The following is an 18,938-nucleotide window of genomic DNA, read 5'->3' as shown; positions in this document are numbered from 1 at the left end:
CCCTACAAGTATCACACATAGGCCACAGGTAGAACACCAGTCTATGGAAAACTCAAAAGCCTCACGTAGTTTCTATAACAAGGCCAGTCTGGGCTCCTTTCCCACTGTTTTGGGCTCATTCACAGCCCTTTCTTGGGGCCGTGAATGCCAGGCCCCACCCAAGGGCTCTCTGACCTGCCCAAGTGCCTGGAAGGTGAATGCATGAGCCACACAGACTCCTCAGTCTGCTCGTGGACAGGCCACAGAGAAGGTGCCAGGAAAGCACTTGGCGTGTGACTGCAGCTGGAGACTTTTCTGGATGATCAGCGGTCCTGGCACCAGCCCTGGTTCTCCGAGGCAGGGGCAGTAACCACGTAGTTCACCTCAAGAGGTAATTTTAAACCAGCTCAACAGAGAAAACTTGTATTTTCTTAGTAGGCAACTTTGCGAGTGGGTGTGTGTGCTCTTTACTAGTTAAACCAGCATAAAGGAAACACATTTGCTTTGCTATATGGCGGTATCTCCTTGGTCCTGAGCAGCAGTAACATGATGAGCAGAAGGGCGCATCTATGAAAGCAGCACTGACTTTTCCGGGTTCTGCTGAGATGGGGGTGGGTGGCTTTTCTGAAGAGCCTCACCATATGGCAACACGGTTGGGCTTCCATTTTCATGTTCTAAGAACCACTGGAGATCAGAAATCACTTTGTTCTGCTGGAGAATTAGATTTCCAAGTAGACTCTCTCCTTCAAGAAACAAGCCTGGCACCCAGCGCCTGAAGGGTTTCTTACCTTGGATCACTAAAGAGGCCTTCTGGACGAGCATTCCCGCCTCATTCTGAGCAAGGCAGCTGAATTCCCCTTGAGCCCCGCCACTAAGATTTGCAACCTGGAGAATCCGTCCAGCTGCCAAGATATGATGCGTCAGTCCTGTGCTATTGGCAACTGGCTGGTCACCATGGAACCAGGTGATATTGGGAGTAGGGTGGCCTTTGATGGGGCAGCCTGGAAGGAGAGGTGAGGAGAAGTAAGCCATGGATAAAGCCAATAAGGACACATTCCTGATGAGCTGTTTGACTGTTTCCGTGGGTTTTGAGGCCATTCATTTGATGTGGCTTCCCCATAGCATTTTTCTTATGTTTCCCATTCCCAAGCAAATGGGAGATGTTTCTATTCTCTGGATGCTTGGAGGGTGACTGTTACTCATTCAATTAAAGTAAAAATTCCTGGGGAACACAAAGTACCTATTTTTGTCTATGTCCCTGTAATAACTTTAAAAAAAATGAAGCAATTAAGATTTACTCATTGGACATTTTCTCAAGTTAATTAGTTCCTATGCCAGTTTTATACTGAAAGAAATCACTTCTTCAAATGCAATGAGTTGGGGGAAAAAAACCCCCCACATACTATACAGTAATAGGAATCAAACTTTAATTGGTAAATGTCTAACGTCTGCCTCCATTTTACTCTGCGATTTTCAAGCCAAAAATTTTCAACAGAGGGTAGGAAAACAATTTTAAACGCTGATCTCATTTCTCTATAGGTCAAGAACCTTGGCCTTCTGACAGCTCTTCTGACAACCAAGCCTGCACTGGACATGTACAATGTTACACTTATTACATAGTCATTGAGCCTATTTTGATACATTAAAATTCCAAAATATTAAACTGAGATACGGTGTCTACTCAAGCCTTTGTAGCATAGAATTAGTAAAAATAAACTGATTGCAACTGTGAGAGAAAACTCATTACCTCTAAATTCGTACTTGTTGAATTTGCTGTTGTGACCCCAGAAACTTAGCGTCCAGAGGAGATTTATTAGGAGGTTTAAAATGCAAGGTAAATCATTCAAAATTAAAGATAGTGCAGGATTTCTCTCAGTTCAGTTAAAAAATATCTATTTGGTGCCTAGTGTTCTGGGGACAGTAAAGCTAGTTAAGACTATCTTCTCCCTTGCAAGGAGATCCCAGCTGGTATGGGATGCAGAAAAGTACACTAATAAAACTGAGATGTAAGGCAGAAGATGAGATCAGTGAGACACACAGATGGTCACCTGCATGGATGTGTGTGCCTATGGATCTGTACAGAGAATGGATTTTCTAACGTTGTTCTGTGTTCTGGGGGCAGCACCGTTAGAATTTTTATAGTATGGCAGCGTTAACACAGGAAAGGTCTTTAAGAGATGATCTAGCTTACTGCCAGAGGAGAAAACTGAGGCCCAGAGATGTTAAGAGACCTTCCCAAGATCAAGGGGGGCAGATCTTCTGTCTGACTCACTGTCTTGTGTTCTTTCTCCCGTACCTACTGCTTGTCTGGTTAGACGCCAACAATTTACTTAGGCATCTTGATACCTCCTTCCTTTGTCTGCGTACTCCCTTCATTCCCTTGCCTTTTTACATTTTCACTGTGGTTGTACAGGTTGAAGAGGTGGGAACAGACTACTTTGAAGAAGGACCCTGGAAAAACAATGCTGAAGTTGACCCTCAAAATTTCAGTACGGAATATCATGTCATAGGACCCGAGTTTTCACTTCTCGCTGTGTGGACTCACTCTGCCATGTAACTTTACAGGGCTGTCCCATGATGGGTGGGCTTTACTTCCCCACCTCCTTACTTTAGGTTTGGCCATGTGACTACTCTGGCCACTAACAAACACTAACAAGGAACAATCTGAAAAGGAAATTAAGAAAACAATTCCATTTACCTGAGTATCAAAAAGAATAAAATACTTAAGAATAAACTAAACCAAGGAGGCAAAAGACTTGTACACTGAAAACTATAAAACATTGCTAAAAAAAGAAATTAAAAACATAAATGAATGAAAAGATATCTCACGTTCATGGGTTGGAAGACAATTTTGTTAAGGTGTCAATACTCCCCAAAGCAAACCCAATTCAATCCCTCTCAAAATCCCAATGACTTAAAAAAATTGTTTTTGCATAAGTAGAAAAAATCATCTTAAAATTCATATGGAATCTCAAGGGACCCTGAATAGCCAAAACAATCTTGAAAAAGAACAGCAAAGTTAGAGGTCTCATACTTCCTGGTTTCAAAACTTATTACAAAGTTACAGTAATCAAAACAGTGTGGAACTGGAATAAAGACAGACATATAGACCAATGAAATAGATAGAGAACCCAGAAATAAGCTCTTATGTATATAGTCAATTTTCAACATGGGTGCCAAGACCATTCAATGTGGAAAGGATAGTCTCTTCAAGAGATGGTACTGGGAAAACTGGATTCCTACATGCAGAAAATGATGTTGGATCCTTACATTAAACCATACACAAAAATTAACTCAAAATGGATTAAGGACCTAAACATAAGAGTTAAAAGTATAAAACTTGGGCTTCCCTGGTGGTGCAGTGGTTGACAGTCCGCCTGCCGATGCAGGGGACACGGGTTCGTGCCCCGGTCCGGGAAGATCCCACATGCCGTGGAGCGGCTGGGCCCGTGAGCCGTGGCCGCTGGGCCTGCGCGTCCGGAGCCTGTGCTCCGCAACGGGAGAGGCCACAACAGTGAGAGGCCCACGTACCGCAAAAACAAAGTATAAAACTCTCAGAAGAAAACGCAGGGGAAAAGTTTCATAATATTGGATTTGGCAATGATTTCTTGGATATGACACTAAAAGCACAGGTGAAAAATTAGATATACTGGCATCATCAAAATTAAAAGCTTTTGTGTATCACAGGACACTAACAACAGAGTGAAAAGGCAGCCCACACAATGGGAGAAAATATTTACAAGTCATAGATCTGATAAGAGATTAATATCCAGAATATAGAAAAATTCCTACCACTCAACAACAAAAACCACCAACCAATTTAAAAATGAGCAAAACACTCGAACAGACATTTCTCAAAGATATGCAAATGATTAACAAGCACAGGAAAAGATGTTCCACATCACTAATTGTTATAGAAATGCAAATCAGAACCAATGAGATACCACTTTATATCCATTAGGATGGCTATTATTAAAAGAAAAAAAAAGAAAAAAAATTAACTAGAATTGGTGAAGATGTGGGAAAATTACAACACTTGTGTATTGTTGGTGGAAATGTAAAATGGTGCAGCAACTGTGGAAAACAATATTGAGGTCCCTAAAGGAAAACTAAACATTAGAATTACTGTATGATCTAGCAACTCCACTTCTGGCTGTATACGCAAAAGATCTGAAAGCAGGACTTGAATAGATATTTGTACACCAATGTTTATGGCAGCATTATTCACAATAGCCAAAAGGTGGAGACAACCCAGAGTTCCATCAATAGATGAATGGATAGATGAGATGTGATAAATATATATGATGACTATTATTCAGCCTTAAAAAGGGAATAAAATTCTGATACATATGACAACATGGATTAAACTTGAAAACATTAATTTAAGTGAAGGAAGCCAGACACAAAAGGACAAATATTGTATGATTCCCCTTATATGAGATACCTAGAGTAGTCAAATTTGTAGAAGCCGAAAATGGAATAGTAATTACCAGGGGCTGGCAGAAGGAGGGAATGGAGTATTATTATTATTTAATGGTATGAGTTTCAGTTTGGGATGAAACATGGATATGTTCTGGACATGGATAGTGTGAAGTTGTACAACAGTGAGAAGGTAATTAGTGCCACTGAACGGTACACTTAAAAATGGTTAAGATAGTAAGTTTCACGTTATGTATATTTTGCCATACTGAAAGAAATGAGGCAAAAGCTGCACTGGGTACCAATTTCAATCCTAGACCTCAAGAGACCTGGCGAGTTTTTGCTTGTGCTCTTATGCCTTTGCCATCACTAAAGAAGAACATGCCTCGACTGGCCTGATGATCTCAAGGGGAGGATTAGAGAAATGTGGAGAACAGCCAAGTCACTCCAGCCAAGCCCAGTTTAGATCAGCTGAACTAAGTAAGAGCAGTAAGAATAAATGATTGATGTTTTAGCCACTGAGTCTTGCATTTATTTTAATGCAGAACCTCATTTTTTTCAGGGGTGGGGTGAGGTAGCTGATCCCTTTAGGGAGTAGGGGCTTCCAGAGCTCCTTGAGCCATGGATCCAAGGCTTCCAGTAGGGTGGAGTTTCTACCTGTATACTGACCCAGCTCTCACCTGACCTGGATCTTCTCACTCAGGTACTCCGAAGGAGCAGGCTCCCCACATGCTTCTGGTGGCATCTAGGCATCTATATGCCATGAGGTCCATGGTGGTGTCACTGTACTCCCGTCATGAAGTGGGTGTGAGAATGGTCTTGGGGAGAGCTGTATAGAAATCAGTCCACTGGGGACCTCCAGAGACCAGCAGCACCCACTCCCTCCAGCCCAAAAATGTTGCCTGGAGTGAGACGTTGGTTTCATTTTCTAATAAGAGGCAGGAAAGCTGTACGTTTGTTTAGGCAAATAGCATGATTCCAAAAGTGAAGCTTGAAACAAGTACAGCTTTTCAGACTTACTGAAACAGACAGATATATGTCTTCCTATCACATCTGCTTTAAAGAAAAAGAGGTGCCATATGCTGTTGAGATGCTGGCTCCATGAATCCTTTCATTTGGTCAGTGTGCATGGAGCGCGGTGAGGCTGACTAGATTCCAAATTGAAAAATAAGAACCTTGCTATTCCCAAGGAAACAGGAGATACTTGGCCAGAGAATCTCTCATATTTAGCTCTAGTCTTTTTTTCCCCCAACTCCATTGGGACTGATTTTCTGAGAGACTATTTAGGCAGGAAGAGGAGTGGTAGCAGCCACAGGCTATTTTCTATGGCTGATAAAGTTACGTATCTAGGATCCAGAAATCTTAGCTAAATAAGTAGTACATTTACATAACAATTACATTCAAAATCCTTCCTCTTTCCTGGAATCAGAGGCCAGAGTGAACAGCCAGGACACCTCTCTTAGCCCATCGGGGTCTTGCATCTTGGATATATTTCCAGGGTCTTCTAGCTTGGTGATCCTAGTTGAGGCATGAGAGCTGCCATGGATATGGAGTTCTTGAAACTCAATTTGAGAAAGACTCTTGAGTAGCAGTGACTAAGACTTTGAGTCTTTGAGAGGCTGCCTTCATAGTAATCCCTCTCACTCTGAAACCTATCGGGGTGAAAGATCTGTTTTGTAGAAAGTTTTTAAAGGAAAAGCAGTTATATTACTTTCAAATGCAGTTACACAGATACATGACTCTCAAGGAGAACTCTAGATTTTGATAGGGCTCTTTGGCTTCTGTTTTCTAATCTATAAATGAGAGCTTTTGATTTAATCAATACTTTGCAAATTGATGTTCCTTGGGGCCCTAAGGTTTTGCAGAGGTATGGGGGAGGAGGGTGGGGAACCTTGATAGGGAATCTGCATAGATGGGGCTTTGGGGTCTCCATTCCCATTTCACTCATAGCAGAATTACATATCAGGCTTCTGCATAAGAAGATTCTTTTATTGGTAACCAGTGAATTAGATGCTTTTTAAGGTGCTTTTAGGTTCCAAGCTTTCTCAGCATCATCTCAAATTCATCATTCTCACTTCTCTTCTTCCCAGATAGGGCAAAGTAGACTTAGTCAATCTATATTGTTTAGGTCAATATGTCGTGAACTTGCATTGTGCCAATGAAGGGCTCCTGGAAGAGAAGTTATATAGGGAGGTTATTTAGGGTTAAGAAAAGCAGAGATAGTAGAAGAGGAGGGCAGTCTAGAAGATACAGTATGAGCAAAGGTGAAAAGATGAAAAAACTGGTGATGTGTCTTTGAGAAATGACTGGTTGACTTGACTGGAACATGGAGGACATAGATGATGCTGGCATGGTGGGTGAGAGGTACAATGGGGAGGATCTTGAAGGCCAGAATCTGGTCTTTTGGGAGCCCCTGCAGGTTTCTGAAGACCAGGGGGTGATCTAGGTTGGCTTTAGAAGAATCAGTAAGGTGGATCTTTCCAAGATGCACTGGCTTGAGAGAAAGGAGAAGCTAGGATATCAGTTCAGAGGTGACAAGAAATGAGACGCATTTGCAAAAGTAGCTCTAACAGGATATGAGGAGGATGGGGGTAGAGACAAAGAAGAGGAGCTAAAGAGACTGGAACACTAGTGGGATTGTTAACAGAAGTAGGTAAATCAGGAAGAGAAGCTATTCCTTATTTCTACCCCTAGAGATAAATAAGTTTAGTTGTAAGCATATTGACTTTAAAGGTTGTGACAGAACCCAAGGATGGAAAAATCCATTGAGATGATAAAGATAAAAATGGAAGTTAGTTAGCGGTAAGAACTGGAGACAGATTTTGGGAACCAGTCTCATAGATTTGTGGAAGGAGTCTTCAATGAAAAGAGGTCAGGTCACAGGACAAGACAGTGGGAGAATTCTAACATTCAGTGATTGAAGAAGAAATAGGAGGTATTAAAGGGCTCTGTGGGATAGGAGAAAAATTGAGACCACGTGATGTCATGAGACTCCAGAAAGGAAAGGGATTAAACAAACAGCTTGTTAGCAGATAATTGATTTATATAAGAATTTGTGGAATGAATGAATGGTTTCATTTTTTTTTTTAACGAAAATAACTAACCAAACATATTCTTTCCACAACCACCTTCCACCCCCTGTGCCCAGGTAATATAAAGGTGAACTTCATTCCATCTCCCGTGTGAATGATCAGAAATTTCAAGTTAGTGGAATTGGAAATAAAAGTGTTCTGTATAATCAGAACATACCATTCAATGCTATGTTCACATATTTCTTTCTTTAATTTAAGAGAGAATTTACCTCTGGGTCTTGAATCTTTAGAAGTGTACCACCAACTGTGTTATTAAGAAGATAAAGGATTAGAGAAGAGCGTGAATGAGAATGCTTTAAATGTTGCAAAAAAAGGAACAGAGTAGATCTTGGCCAGAAAACTCTCAACACAACTTGACTAGGGATTCTAGCATCCAGTAATGGTGAATAACTAGGTTGGACTAGTCTTAAAGTTTAAACAACAGCAACAACAACAACAAAATACACGAAACAACAACTCCTGGAAAGCACTGAAGAGTGACCAAAAGCAGTGGCAGAAAGAGAAGGAGGGGAGTCGTCCTAGAAACCCAGGAACTGCAACAGGTGTGATTTGCTACCTAGTGGCTTTTTGCCTGAGGAAATTCCTCAATCCCCAGATGGCCCAGATTGCTGGAAAATGTATAGCTTCATTGTCTTGAGATGTCAGAGGACAGTGTCTGGGGGCTGTTAGAATAGCTGGAAAGTTAAGGGGGGAAATCCTTTAAGATAAACCTTAAAATCTATATAAGTCCTGTCCAAATTCTTTTTAGCAGACCCCAGAGGAACCCAGCAAAAGAGCAGCAGCTAGAGGCTGACAATAGAGTGGAGAATTCAGTCGGTGCCCACTGCAGGGAAGACAGAAGTTGGAATTTGAGCCCAGCCAAATTAACTGCCTTTTAGAACAAAACCAAACACTCTTCATAGGACCATAACAGAATGCAGAGTCTCTCTAGTATATCATCTATAATTTTCATTATACTGGGTTGGACAAAATGTTCGATTGTTTTTTCCCATTAGATGGCTCTAGTAGCACTTAGTTGTCTTTAACTTCATTCAGTACAAATTTGTTAGATTGTATGTGACAGCTGTCATATCAGCGTGCATTTTAAAAAAAGTCTTATCAAAATTGGTGAATTTTTGTGTAGCCATTTTAATACTGAAGATAGAAGAAAAAAAGCAACATTTTTGGTATATTTTGCTTTATTATTTCAAGAAAGGTAAAAATGCAACTGAAACGCACAAAAAGATTTGTGCAGTGTACGGAGAAGGTGCTGTGACTGATTATACATGTCAAAAGTGGTTTGTGAAGTTTCATGCTGGAGATTTCTCGCTGGACGATGCTCCACGGTTGGGTGGACCAGCTGAATTTGACAGCGATCAAGTAGAGACATGAATTGAGAACAATCAGTGTTATACCACGAGGGAGATAGCCGACATACTCAAAATATCCAAATCAAGTACTGAAAATCATTTGCACCAGCTCGGTTATGTTAATCGCTTTGATGTTTGGGTTCCACGTTAAGTTAAGCGGAAAAAAACCTCCTTGACCGTATTTCCGCATGCGATTCTCTGCTGAAACGTAACGAAAACGTTCTATTTTTAAAACAAATTGTGATGGGTGATGAAAAGTGGATGCTGTACAATAATATGGAACGGAAGAGATCATGGGGCAAGCAAAATGAACCACCACCAACCACACCTTCATCCAAAGAAGGTGATGTTGTGTATATGGTGGGGTTGGAAGGGAGTCCTCTATTATGAGCTCCTTCCGGAAAACCAAACAATTATTTCCAACAAGTACTGCTCCCAGTTAGACCAACTGAAAGCAGCACTCGATGAAAAGCGTCCAGAACTAGTCAACAGAAAGCACATAGTCTTCCATCAGGATAATGCAAGACTGCATGTTTCTTTGCTGACCAGGCAAAACCTGTTACAGCTTGCCTGGGAAGTTCTGATTTATCCACCATATTCACCAGACACTGCAGCTTCGGATTTCGATTTCTTTAGGTCTTTACAAAATTCTCTTAATGGAAAATTTTCAATTCCCTGGAAGACTGTAAAAGGCACCTGGAACAGTTCTTTGCTCAAAAAGATAAACAATTTTGGGAAGATGGAATTATGAAGTTGCTTGAAAAACGGCAGAAGGTAGTGGAACAGAAGGGTGAATATGTTGTTCAATAAAGTTCTTGGTGAAAATGAAAAAAGTGTCTTCTGTTTTTACTTAAAAACCGAAGGCACTTTTTTTGCCAACCCAATACAATTAAGAAACACTAGATAAGAAAAAAATGTGATCCATACTTAATAGAAACAGCAGTCAACAGAAACCAGTCCTGAGATGATGCATCTGGGATCCATACTTAATAGAAACAGCAGTCAACAGAAACCAGTCCTGAGATGATGCAAGTGTTGTAATGAATGGACAGTGACTTTAAAGCAGCTATATAAATGTTTAAGGAGTTAGAGGAAAGTCTACTCATAATAAATGAAAAGATGGAGTATCTCACTAGAGAAGTAGAAACTATGAAAACAAATTCTAGAGCTGAAATGTGCAAAAAATGAAAGGAAAAATTCACTAGATGGGCCTAACAGAAAATTGGAGATGACAGGAGAAAGGGTCAGTGAACTTGAAGATAGTTCAGCAGAAATTATCCAGTGTGAAGAACAGAGGGAAAAAAGACTGAAGGAAAATAAACAGAGCTCCATGGACCTGTGGGAAAAAGTTTAATATATGGGTAATTGGAGCCCAATATGGAAAGAAGAAAATTAGACAGAAACATAGTAGAAGAAATAAAACGATCAAATCTCCCAAATTTTGAGAAAACCATAAAGTTTCAATAAGGTTAACAAACCACCTAGGAACATCATACGCAAAGTGATGAAATTAGCAGATTAAAAAAAAAAATCTTGAAAGCCATGATGGAGTAATAAGGACTGGGTTTACTCTCTTGCCGTAAATAACTAGAAAACTGGACAGAAATGTATGAAATGGCTGTTTTCAGACATTAGATAACAGACAGTAGAGGGCTGTGATCCCTGAAAGAAGAGAAATAGATTAGGTGAGCTTGGTGAATTCTCTGCCTTCCTGCCTGGAGGTACATTCTGAGCTGTAAAGTAGGGAGGATGTATTAGTTTCCTAGGTTGCCAGAACAAAGTACCACGGACTGGTTGACTTAAGTGACAAAAATTTATTGTCTCACAGTTCTGGAGTCTAGAAGTTTGAGATCAAAGTGTCAACAGTGTTAGCTCCTTCTGAGGGCTGTGAGGGACAGTCTGTTTTATCTATTCTAGCTTCTAGTGGTTTCCCGGCAATCTTTGGTGTTCCTTGGCTTGTAGATGCATTACTCAAATCTCTGCTTTCATGTTCATGTGGAGTTCTTCCTTGAGTGCATGCCTATCTCTGTGTCCAACTTTCTCCTTTTTATAATGACACCAGTAAATTAGATTAGGGCCCATCCTAATGACCTGATCTTAACTTGATCATCTGCAAAGACTCTGTTTCCCAATAAGGTCACATTCACAGGTACTGAAGATGAGAGATTTCAGCAACCTTTTGGGGGGACACAATTCAACCCATATCAGAAGACTATCCCAAGCAGAGCATGACAGTCTGGACTAATTAATGAGACAAAGAACAGAGGTCAGTGAGGTTGAGGCAGCCGGAAGTTGAGCAGAATTCTGGAAATGAGGGTGTTATGTAGAAAAAGGGCCCAAGAAATATGCATAAATTCCTCTTGAGTCTTTGCCCAGATGAAGATGTACATGCATAGAGTGAAACTCTACAAGATTGACCAAAGATCAGTCAGGGAGCTGTGAGTTTACTATTTCCCAAAGCTCAAGTAGGGCTAGAAGGGCTTCAAGTTCTGACCAGCCAGAGTGCAACGTCCTTGTTCATCATCAGAGGAACTCAGTAGAGACTCCTGAGGAGCCCTAGGGTAAAGGTCACTATAGACCTGCTCTAATCAACTTAAGAACAAACTTCAAAAAGATCGAATTAAACTTTGAATAACTTAACTGCTTAAGAGAAGAAAATCCAACTATCACTAGAAGAAGACAACAAAATCCAAACACTGAATGATATAAAATTTACATTGTTTAGCTTTCAATCAAATATTACTTGTTAAGTCAAGAAGCAGGAAAATATGACCCATAACAAAGACAAAAATCGGTCAGTGGAAACATATCTAGAAATGATAGGGATGATGGGATTAATAGACAAGGATATTAAAACAGGGTATTAAAAATAAGTTAAATATTTAAAGGAAAACACGTACGTAGTAAGAAAGTGGAAGTTATAAACAGAATCAAATGCACTTCTAAAAATGAAACATTTTACAAAATGAAAAATTCACTAATAGGATTAATAGAAGATTAAATACTATAGAAAAAAGATTTGTGATATTAAAGATGTAGTAATAGAAATTAGCCAGAGTGAAGCAAAGAGAGAAAAAGACTGAGAAAAAAAAAAATCAAGTGGTCAAACATATGTTAGCCAAGGATGTGGTTACATGGGTATATCTGCCAAAATTGGCTAAAATTTGTGCATTTTAATAATTGTAAATTTTACCTAAAAGAATATTTGAGTAGGGATGGGGGTGGGAAGTAGGTGGAAGTACAAATAAAATAGGAATGGCAGGAAGTTGTTTTTTGAAGCTGGGTGATGAGTGCACGGGGTTCTTTATGCTGCTCTGTTTACTCTGTATATATGTGAAATTACCCATAATAAAGAAGGGAAAAAACATGAAATTATTGATCATCAGAAATGACTCAGTGTCCAAAAAAATTGCTTTTCACATATTCTGTTTATTCAGCTTTATGCTTCTTCTTTAAACTTTTAACAAATTTTTAAAAATTGCTGTTCCAGCCTGCTATTTGCAGATGTTTCCTCAAATATTTTATAACCTGCCCAACTTAAAAATTCCTGCTGGTAGAATCGCTAAAGCAATCCTGAAGCAAAAGAACAAAGCAGGAGGCATAACCCTTCCAGACTTCAGACAATACTGCAAAGCTACAGTAATCAAAACAGCGTGGTATTGGCACAAAAACAGACAGATGGATCAATGGAACAGAATAGAGAGCCCAGAAATATACGCACACACCTATGGTCGATTAGTCTTCAACAAAGGAGGCAAGAATATACAACAGGAAAAAAAAAAACCAAAACAGGCTCTTTAGCAAGTGCTGTTGGGAAAGTTGGACAGCCACGTGTAAATCAATGAAGTTAGAACACACCCTCTCACCATACACAAAAATAAACTCAAAATGCCTTAAAGACTTAAACATAAGACATGACACCATAAAACTCTTAGAAGAGAACATAGGCAAAACATTCTCTGACATAAATTGTGCAAATGTTTTCTTAGGTCAGTATCCCAAGGCAGTAGAAATAAAAACAAAAGTAAACAAACGGCACCTAATCAAACTTACAATCTTTTGCACAGCAAAGGAAACCATAAACAAAATGGAAAGACAACCTACAGAATGGGAGAAAATATTTGCAAAAGATGTGTCCAACAAGGCCCTAATTTCCAAAATATATGAAGAGCTCATACAACTCAACAACGAGAAAACAAACAACCCTATCCAAAAATGGTCAGAAGACCCAAATAGACATTTCAGATGGCCAATAGGCACATGAAAAGATGCTCAACAATGCTAATTATTAGAGAATGCAAATCAAAACTACAATGAGGTACCACCTCACACTGGTCAGAATGGCCATTATTAAAAAGTCTACAAATAACAAAATGCTGGAGAGGATGTGAAGAAAAGGGAACCCTCTTACATGGTTGGTGGGAATGTAAGTTGGTGCAGTCACTGTGGAAAACAGTATGGAGGTTCCTCAGAAAGCTAAAAATAGAGTTACCATGTGATCTAGCAATCCCACTCCTGGCCATATATCCAGACAAAAACTATAATTCAAAAAGATACAGGCACCCCTATGTTCATAGCAGCACTATTCACAATAGCCAAGACATGGAAACAACCTAAATGTCCATCGACAGATGAATGGATAAAGAAGATGTGGTACATATATACAATGGAACACTCTTCAGCCATGAAAAAGAATGAAATTGCCATTTGCAGCAATGTGGATGCAACTAGAGATTACCATACTAAGTGAAGTCAGAAAGAGAAAGACAATTACCATATGATATCACTTATATGTGGAATCTAAAATATGACACAGATGAACCTAGCTATGAAACAGAAACAATCACAGATATAGAGAACAGGCTGGTGGCTGCCAAGGGAGAGGGGCTTGGGGGAGGGATGCAGTGGGGGGTTAGGGATAGCAGATGTAAGCTTTTATATATGGAATGGATAAACAACAAGGTCCTACTGGATAGCACAGAGAACTATATTCAATATCCTATGATAAACCATAATGGAAAAGAATATATTAAAAAATAATGTATATATAGATACAGATATAACTGAATCACTTTGCTGTACAGCAGTAATTAACACAACATTGTAAATCAACTATACTTCAATATAAAAAATTCATGCTGGTAGGTTCACCTTCATTCATTTAGCTCTGTTGAAGTCAGAGATCACTTTCCCTTGTATTGATACTTGTGTCACCCTTGACTGCAACAACTTTAGTGTGGTTGCTTTGTATGGCAGAAACCGCTAGTTATCCCCTCATATCTGCCCTCTCCTTCTTAGTGTACATGAACCCCTGATTTTTACGTAGGTACATAGCTGCCCGGAATAGAGACATTTCCCATCACCCCTTGAAATAAGGTGTGGGCCATGTGATTCCATTCAGTGACATGAGAGGGAAAGTGATATGTATATCTCCTGGGACATGGCTTTCAGAGAAAAGAACTTGCCTTTCTTCCCCCTTCCTCCATCCTGCCATTGAGAATGTGTATGTGGAGCAAACCACCTGGCTTAGGTGGATGAGGGCAATACTCCAGGATGGCAGCGCAGCAGGAATTTAAAACATTTTTTGCCTGGGTCCCTAGGTGACATGGTAGTTTGCCACACCATGCCTGGAATGTCTTTTTCTGGACTTCTATGTAAGATAGGAATATATTCCTCTCTTGTTGACTGTTATTTTGGGTCTTTGCTGTAGGTTGCTGAATGTATATCCTAACTGTGACAATCCTAAATATTCTTTCCTTACTGAGGCAGCCTCCATCTGCTAGATAGGTTACTGTATCTCCCTTCACATCTGGACACTGACCACAGAGAATATATGTGACTACTCCTCTTGGGTTGAAAATGCTCTTAGGGGACTTCCCTGGTGGGGCAGTGGTTAAGAATCCTCCTGCCAGTGCAGGGGACACGGGTTCGATCCCTGGTCCGGGAAGATCCCACATGCTGAGGAGCAACTAAGCCCATTCACCACAACTAACGAGCCTGCACTCTAGAGCCCGCGAGCCACAACTACTGAGCCCAGGAGCCGCAACTACTGAGCCTGCATGCCGCGACTACTGAGGCCCGCGCACCTAGAGCCCGTGCTCCGCAACAAGAGAAGCCACTGCAATGAGAAGCCTGCGCACCGCAACTAGAGAAAGCCCACGTGCAGCAACGAAGATCCAACGCAGCCAAAAACAAAAAAAGAAAAAAGAAAATGCTTAGGAAAGTCTACTTTCAATAGGAAAGGGAAAGTAAAGACCAAAGTAAACTAATTATAACTAAAGTGAATGCCCAAAATTGAAGGTCATCTGCCTTTTTCATCACAAATCTGTCTTTCAGTGCTTTTAACTGAACACATAGCTTCTTAAAAACTTCCTTTGTACTCAGAATTGGTATCCCCTCAGCACACATGGAGTGCAGGCCCCTGTGCTTTTATGTACATATTTATGTGCGTGTCTGTGTGTACACAGTGGCCTCTGAGGCTTGCCAGCAGCAAGAGTCAAAAGAAGGAATCTAACATGAATTCCCACTGTGTATATTCCCAGTGAATAATTATCCATGTTTCACTGCTAATGAGAAAACCTGGCTTGTCACAGGGGTTCCTTTCTGTCACGGACATTTCTCATTTGTTAAAGTAAGAGAAGTATTAATCATTCTTTGAAGGTGAGCAGTCTCTCTGGGTGACATTTGCAAGGACACCAAAAACTGTGCAAAGGCATTCCACACCTCTAGAGAGGCTCGATTATAAACCACACCTCTTCCCCTTTGCTTCCATGAACATATTAACAGTGTTTCCTGCAGGGGCTGGCATCTCTTTTTCTGTTTCCCTCCCAGCTACGTGAACACAGACCATTTCCATCCTCCCAAACTCAACGGCCACCCCAGGAAACGGTCCATCACCAGGGAACGATAGTGCTCTCTCTACTCAGACCTCGATTAGTACAGGTCTTGGGTTGGGTAGGTGGCTGAGGGGGAAGCCGTGCTTAGGAAGGTGGCTTAGATCATGAGGGTTCTGACAGCAAAAAGCCCCTCTCTATCAACTGTTCTTTTTTTTTTTTTTTTTAAGAATTTTGTTTTATTTTAAATTAATTAATTTGTTTTGTTGTTGTTTTTCTTGACTGCATTGGGTCTTCATTGTTGTGCGCAGGCTTTTCTCTAGTTGCGGTGAGCGGGGGCTACTCTTCGTTGTGGTGCACGGGCTTCTCATCGCAGTGGCTTCTCTTGTTGCGGAGCACGGGCTCTAGGCGCGCGGGCTTCAGTAGTTGTGGTGCACGGGCTTAGCTGCTCCGCGGCATGTGGGATCTTCCCGGACCAGGGATCAAACCCGTGTCCCCTGCACTGGCAGGTGGATTCTTAACCACTGCGCCACCAGGGAAGTCCTATCAACTATTCTTAACCAGCGAAAGAAAATATTGCCTTTAGACCTCCATTCCTGGGTCCACTGTGGCTCCACACTGAGCCAGAGCCAGGTGGGATTCACATATGTGTGAGGGTTTTCCTCCTAGTTTCACCTACTTTTTTTTTTTTTTTTTTTCAATCACATTAACTGGAGAGGGATAAAAGTTTGGAATGGGGGAGATGCGTGCAGTAAGAAATCAAATTATATACAAAATTATATCTGCTGGGAGTCAGTTTAGCTGTCACCTGCCATGAGTTGACATCCCTGATTAAGTCAGATTGACCTCACTGACTTTCTTCCCCATTGTCTCCTATTTCACATGAGTTTCTGGCACTAAAATAGCCTTGCTCAGGGAAACAGCCTGAGTTCAACAGGTGAGGGAAATAGGGGGATGGAAAACCGGGAGGCCTGGTGGCCCTTGACCTCAACTTCCTTGCACCCTCCGTGGAAGAATTTAAAGGCGGTGGGATAGGGCTGCCTTTGAGTCTCCTGTCTAGAGAGAAGCTCTGAACTCATGATGGTCATTACTCACTGGATATTTTTGTGGAAGGGCTGAAAGTTAGCAGGAATTCTGGTCCTGCTAAAAGACAGGCAAGCAGCTTGATTTGTGGGCTTCTTTGTAGGATAGATCAAGCCAACCCAGGCCTTCATTAGCTGCCTGTCACTTATGAGAGTCACACATCCGGAGTTTATTTTCATGAGTTCTTAGTCTTAATGAGCAGAAGGCAAGAGTTCAGCCTTGCATATTCTCCCTTCTCTTCTCCCTTCTCAGCCAAACAGCTCAGAAAAAGGCAGCTGAGCTTGAGACATTGATTCTACAGAGCGGAAGATATAAATGGACTGAAAGAGGTTCTCAAGGAAGGATGGTTGGAAAATGGGGATACACCACCTCAAAGAGGAGGAGGGAAAAGCAGTGCTCTAGGGACTTTCACTTATTTAACTGCTGTTTAACGGAGAAGAAAGCTGTGGCAGATTAGGACATGCTGTGTAGAAATATCAGAGACGTGGCATTATTACTTCACGAGCTGGCTCCAGGCCTGTCAGCATTTCCATTATAATCCTGTATTGTTTTGCAGAGTTAAAACTTACTATAAAAATGATGTGTGCTGGGATGAAACTTGGCACTTGGTGTAGTCAGTCTGGGAGTCCTTTCCTTAATTTAATTTTGCACAACTGGAAAACGCTCGCTCAGCCATTTAACATTGATGGCAGGATCTCCATGCTGCACGTGGTATAGGGTAGGTATGGCCTCACTCTAAGACTGTGGGGTGACTGCTGCAGAGTAGGGAAGCAGCCTCACTGCATTTTCTGGCTCCCTCTCCTTTCAGGTTTGGTGTCCCCACTGGGTGACGGAGCTGGTCTCTCAAGCAGCACTGAATGACCGTGAGCTGGCACCAGGCAGCAGGCTGAGAGACATGATTAATTCATGTCTGAAAAAACTCCGTTCCTCGCTCCCCATTTGTCAGCTGGACCCCAGAAGGCTGTGGGAGAAGACAAGTGACTTTAATTTTCACTCTGATTTCTGGGACCTCCCAATAAGCTGGTCAAATAACCAGGCCAAGACTATTCCCGTGTACATTTGCCCAAAGAAAACTAACGTTAAAACATTCCTGGAAAAAAGGAAAAAACACGAGCCCATTTTCCATTCCCCAAATGTCTTTTTTACCCCTAGGGCAAGCTTTGGGTTTCCATTGGCAGGGGGCATGCCAATGTCTCCATCTCCCTGGGCATCTGGTGGAAGAACTTGATATATTTCTCAGCATGAAAAGTAGCTCCATCCAGATTTATGACTTGATGAAGGCCTTGCCTTCTCCAAAATGCCTTTTGCTTATTGCTTGGTCACTGCCCTCATCCATAACCTTAGGACCTGGTTAACTCTCTTCGAGGTAACGGAGGTGAGGTGCTACTTAGGATGTGCATGTACATACTGTTTCATTGGCTGTGAAAATATGACTACGTGGTCTCAGTTAAGAGCCTGGCAGTGCTGAGCCATGTGCTTATCCAGAGTTGCTTGGGCCACCTTGCGGGGAGGGGGCTCTGGGAAACTGGTCCAATTTTGTTAAATTCACAGTAGTGTTGATGGGGATTGAAGCTATCTCAAGTGGATAATACACAGAGTTCCTTCTCTGCCAGCAGGCTCTGGGCATAAAACACACCTTTAAAGACATCTCAGCAATTTTTTTTAAAAGTTTCAGATTTCTGGGTTTATAAGTCCCTGGTTGAATCTACCCTCAGGCTGCTGGCAGGTGCTACCTGGCCTGTAGGAGGGAAGACAGGGATGGCCAGAGGAGGCCTGGCTGCAGGCTGCCGGGGGCTGAGGAAGGAGTTTCAATCCACTGATGAGATGGCCTTTGAATGAACCCCAGAACATGGATCATACTTGGGCCATACCATACTTTCGAGGAGGGCTCTAAGTTAGAACTCCCCTCTTATAATCAAGGCGCTACTGCTGTGAGAAGGACAGTGTCAGAGTAAAAGCCGTGGACTCTATAAATATTCTCTTCCCGGAAGTAATATAACCGACTAACCCCCTCACTCCAGCCAATGGCGAGACAAGCTAGAAAATATCCAGGTTAGGTTTGGGGGGAAAAAAACAAAAGCCAGCAGCAGCTCAGAGCCAACATGCTTTCATGGACTCAGCCTAGGTTTGGCTCTGTTTATGGGCCAGAGCCTTTGCAAAAGAAATAACCCGCCCCCGCCCCC

General features: G+C 41.5%; 1 protein-coding gene across 1 annotated transcript in view; it reads right to left on the bottom strand.

Annotated features, from left to right (window-relative positions):
* Positions 1 to 18,938, bottom strand: part of ADAMTSL1 (ADAMTS like 1) — a 472,821-nt gene that overhangs the window by 41,375 nt on the left and 412,508 nt on the right. The window contains exon 24 of the mRNA XM_007455564.1: positions 768 to 980. Coding sequence (XP_007455626.1) covers positions 768 to 980 — 213 coding nt within the window. The remainder of the gene's footprint in view (positions 1 to 767; positions 981 to 18,938) is intronic.

The sequence above is a fragment of the Lipotes vexillifer genome, unplaced genomic scaffold (assembly GCF_000442215.2).
Source record: "Lipotes vexillifer unplaced genomic scaffold, Lipotes_vexillifer_v1.1 scaffold912, whole genome shotgun sequence".
Classification (NCBI taxonomy): domain Eukaryota; kingdom Metazoa; phylum Chordata; class Mammalia; order Artiodactyla; family Lipotidae; genus Lipotes; species Lipotes vexillifer.
This window is presented reverse-complemented; position numbering and strand designations above follow the sequence as displayed.